The following is a 4,864-nucleotide window of genomic DNA, read 5'->3' as shown; positions in this document are numbered from 1 at the left end:
AAAAACAAAGATCCTGAGAAATGGTCCTATAAACAACTTTATCAATATAAAAGGTTACCAGGACTACAAAAACGCAGAAAAATAGGCTTTACTTATCCAAATGCACCTGTTGGTTCAAAAGTTAAAGTGCAGAGAACCTCACAGCACAACATGAAGTTACCTTAAAATATAATATAAATGTCTCAGCTTTCATGTAAGAAAAAAAAAAAACTATTAATACTAGTACTGTGTGCAGGCAGTCTCTCCTGAAGACTAAATTAAACAATAATTATAAACTAATAAAATAAATGGCTCAGGCTTCATAGAAGAAAAAAAAAAACAATTTGAACAGAATCTCACAGTATGATGCTGAAGCTGCCTAAACAATGGAAAATAAAATACCATTTTGGCAAAAATGCTGGCATCCATTAATTTCTTGTATTAAGTAAAAAAATAATGTCAAGTGCACACAGTCCTTCACTGTAAACATAACACACTTTCAGTAACAGAATTTAAGCCTATATAAACACTGACTCACACAGCGTTGCTGACGGTTTCCAGCCCAAAATATGTTCAAAACCCGCCAAAACTCACTTAAAACCTCCCAATCTGGCAACACTGTGCACGTCACCTCAAGACGACGCCAACGATTGGTCAAATTTGTGGGAACGTTGCGGTGATTGGATATAATTGCAGCCCCGCCCTGAATTTGCGGGGATTGGTTGAATTTGCGTTGAAGTTGCAAATCGCAACAATGCGAAATCCTGGAGGGTCTGTAAAAGACTTTCCTCATGTTCCATCTTTATTGGACTTAAAAACTCTATATAAAAGTAAAGCTGTTCATCTTAATTTTAAAAACGACAAATCATTAAATATTTTATTTTGGATCACACAATCTCACAGTTGATCCAGGAGAATACAGCCTGAACCCAGCGTATAGAGTCTGAGTGAATGTGGTGTGGACTCTGTGGAGGAGCTTCATCGTGTCAGAGACGCTGTAGAAGGACAGAGTTCCTGCACTGTGATCCACATACACTCCTATTCTGGAGGGGGATGGAACTCTGAGATCAGTCTTAATGCTGTTGTTATAGAAAGAGAGAGAAGAAGAAGAACACCGCAGACTCCAGGACTGACTGTAGAGTCCAAAGCAACACACTTTACCCCCTCCTTTCCTTCTGATGTCTTTATATGAGACTGATATGTACACATAATCCTCACTGCTCCACTCCACCTCCCAGTAACAGCGTCCACACACTCTCTCCTTACACAACACCTGACAGTAGGAGTCAAATCTCTCTGGATGATCAGAGTACGGCTGCTTTCTCTCACTGCGCGTCACCACTCTGTTCTTCTCAGACAGAATGAGGTGATAATTTACTGTGTTGGGATCCAGAGTCAGATCACAGAAATCTAAACACATGAGAAATGTGAACATGTGAGATATTAATCACAGCATAGATTTATGTGGAGAGTGAGACACTGTGTGTGTGTGTGTGTGTGTGTGTGTGTGTGTGTGTGTGTGTGTGTGTGTGTGTGTTTTACACGTACAGTGCAGAAAATCTTCTCTGCTCTTTGGTTCTGAGGGTAAAATCATCTGAACTGCTGCAGCTGTGGAGACACAGAAACACAATGGAGATGAAAAATCAGGTTCTGTAAAAGACGGAAACAGTTTAAAGTGATACAATTTGTGTCTGATGTTTAATCAGCGTTTTATTTTAGAAAACACATTCTCTAGGTGTGGGATTTAAATGAGATTTTTGAACGACGGAGAAATAAACTTTTAATAACATGAGCACGAGCAGAGAGCTGCTTTGGTAACTAATGATGACAGAATAAATGTTATGACTGAATGTTATTCATATGACTTATGAACTCTCTCTCTCTCTCTCTTTCTCTCTCTCTCTCTCTCTCTTTGGAGGAATGTGTGAATAAATGTGTGTGTGTCCTCTATACTTTATTAATAGTACAATCACTGAAAACAAAACAGACACTTTGACACTATTAAGACCTGAATAAAAAGTGTAAGTGTATAAAATCATCTTTCCAGTCAAGAGCAGCAATAACAGGAAGTTCACGTCATCATCTGAAATCATTTCTGTGTGTTTTGGGGAAATTTGATGTCTCTCTTTACTGTGCTGCAGAGAAAGTAAAGATTTCCCAGCAGGACGATTTCTCTCACCATGTTCAGGGATTTTGATGAATTCCTCCTGGCAGAATTCCTCGAGTCTCTTTTTCAGATCAGAGAGAGATTTCCTCACTCCATCAAATGAGAGATGTTGATTGACAGTGATGCTGGGTGAGTCCTCACGTCCAGAAGAGACACAGAGAGACTGGAAACTCTACAGAGAGAAAGAAAAAACATCATGGAGAAGGAGAAAGGTGGAGAAATATCTCATCTCATTATCTCTAGCCGCTTTATCCTGTTCTACAGGGTCGCAGGCAAGCTGGAGCCTATCCCAGCTGACTACGGGTGAAAGGCGGGGTACACCCTGGACAAGTCGCCAGGTCATCACAGGGCTGACACATAGACACAGACAACCATTCACACTCACATTCACACCTACGGTCAATTTAGAGTCACCAGTTAACCTAACCTGCATGTCTTTGGACTGTGGGGGAAACCGGAGCACCCGGAGGAAACCCACGCGGACACGGGGAGAACATGTAAACTCCACACAGAAAGGCCCTCGCCGGCCACGGGGCTCGAACCCAGACCTTCTTGCTGTGAGGCGACAGCACTAACCACTACACCACCGTGCCGCCCGGTGGAGAAATATTCATGGGATTATACAGATGTGTGTGTGTGTGTGTGTTACCTGGAGGAAATGGATGTGATCGTGTTTGTGTGAAAGCTGCTCCAGCTCAGTGACTCTCCTCTGAAGATCAGCAATCTCCTGCTCCAGTTGCTCCAGGAGTCGTTCAGCTCGACTCAGTTCAGCCTTCTCCTGATCTCTGATCAGCTCCGTCACCTCCGAGCGCTTTTTCTCTATGGAGCTGATCAGCTCAGTAAAGATCCTCTCACTGTCCTCCACTGCTGTCTGTGCACTGCGCTGTTAGGACACACACAAGATTTAAAGCTCATCTATCATTCCCTCTCTTACTGGGACTGTAAATGACTCGTTGTCCATGTTGTGTGTGTTTCTAGGAGCAGCTCTGTCTCTGCTCACTGCTCACCTTTATAGTGTTCACAGCCTGTTTCAGCTCCTGCACCTTCTTCTGCTTCTCCTGGATTCTCTGCTGGGATTTCATCTGCTCCTCCTTTAACTCACTCTGTGAACATTTAGCTGTTTAGATGTTTGTTATTTTTCCTCCACTTCCTCCTGCATCTGCTCCTTCTATATACATGAGCTCACACCCACACGGCTAATGTTGTTCTAATTGACAGAGGAGAGATCTGGCCCAGTTATGCTGGCGTAGAGCATCGATGGGATTTAAACTCATCATCTCCTGACTGGAAGGTGAATGTTTTTTGCTGCATCATTCAGGAGGTTTAACTGTTAATAACTTTATCACATTTTACACAGCAGTGTCTCGAGCTGTTCTGTAAAGCGAGTGTGTACTGTGTGTGTGTTTAATAGTTGTGACTTGTGTGCACATGCTTAAGCTGTAAAAGTCTGGATGATGGTGCCACACCCAAGATTTGCCCTCTCTCTCTCTCTCTCTCTCTCTCTGAGATTATTATTAACACCAAGCAACAATACGTTTAACCTTCTCTTAATGATGTTATATTCCACTTTAATCATCTTTTAGTACATTTACAAATCTTTCTGATGAACACACAAATGGAAAATTTTTAAACCTTTGATTAATTTGTAAGCGGGTTAAAACAGCTGATTGTAGACACAAGTAACATTAGGATGAATTGGTTCTAAAAATGTTTCTAAAACGTTCTCACCTGCTTTTCAGTTCTTTCCGCTGCAGCTGCGACTGTGTCATGACCTCTGTGTTCATGCATCATACACTGATAACAGATGAAGCTTTGGTCAGTATGACAGTAGATCTCCAGTACTTTATCATGCTGAGAGCAGATCTTCTCTTGTAGATTTCCAGAAGCTTCGACTAACTTGTGCTTTTTTAAAGCAGGAATTTCAAGATGAGGTTTTAAGTGAGTTTCACAAAGGGAAGTCAGACACACCAGACAGGACTTGACGGCTTTGTGTTTTCTCCCGGTGCAGAAATCACACTCCACTTCTCCAGGTCCAGCGTAACAGTGAGCAGGAGAAGCAGCTTGGACTTCAGTCTTCTTCTTCAATTTCTCCACCACTTCAGCCAGCATGTTGTTTCTGCGTAGAACAAGCCTTGGAGTGAAAATGTCTCTGCACTGAGGACAGCGATAAACTCCTCTCTTATCATCCTGATCCCACCAGTCATTAATACACTCCTTACAGAAACTGTGACCACAGGGGATCGCCACTGGATCCTTCAGTAGATCTAGACACACTGAACAGAGGAACTGGTCCTGATCTACTGAAATACTGGCCTTGGCCATTTTCCTGAACTCACACACTGCGAGACAGAGAGAGAAAGAGAGAGAATCTCTGAGTTTCGTTTCCTCTGAAACGTGAAGTCATTTCCTATTTTTTTTGTGTGTGTGTGAGAGAGAGAGAGAGAGAGAGAGAGAGAGAGAGAGGGAGGAGGAGGAGCACAACGACAGAGTTCATGAATGTTCCTCTGTTAACCATTTCTTGGACACAGTTTTTCTGAGGCAAAATGAAAACCTCCAGACTGCACAATATAAGATTCTATCCTGTGTGTATACATGTACACTTGTACTCTACTCTCTGCAAAACTCACAAACATTTTCCAAGGCATCTATTAACAATCAGAATAACTGACCTTGATACTAAAAGTTCAGCCTTAGTTACATCTTTTTTTTTTTTTATTT

General features: G+C 42.0%; 1 protein-coding gene across 1 annotated transcript; it reads right to left on the bottom strand.

The window, feature by feature from the left end:
* Window positions 1-296: 296 nt before the first annotated feature.
* LOC132872073 (tripartite motif-containing protein 16-like) lies at window positions 297-4,544 on the bottom strand. Its single transcript, XM_060906663.1, has 6 exons — window positions 3,875-4,544; window positions 3,154-3,249; window positions 2,796-3,029; window positions 2,159-2,318; window positions 1,528-1,587; window positions 297-1,389 (listed from the first exon to the last, which is right to left on the bottom strand). Exons 1-6 carry the CDS (start codon window positions 4,466-4,468, stop codon window positions 857-859), a joined length of 1,677 nt encoding a protein of 558 aa, XP_060762646.1. The 5' UTR covers window positions 4,469-4,544; the 3' UTR covers window positions 297-856.
* Between the last annotated feature and the right edge of the window lie 320 nt (window positions 4,545-4,864).

Source organism: Neoarius graeffei, chromosome 2 (genome assembly GCF_027579695.1).
Source record: "Neoarius graeffei isolate fNeoGra1 chromosome 2, fNeoGra1.pri, whole genome shotgun sequence".
NCBI lineage: Eukaryota > Metazoa > Chordata > Actinopteri > Siluriformes > Ariidae > Neoarius > Neoarius graeffei.
The sequence above is the reverse complement of the archived record's forward strand: the minus strand, read 5'-3'. Positions and strand labels throughout refer to the sequence as shown.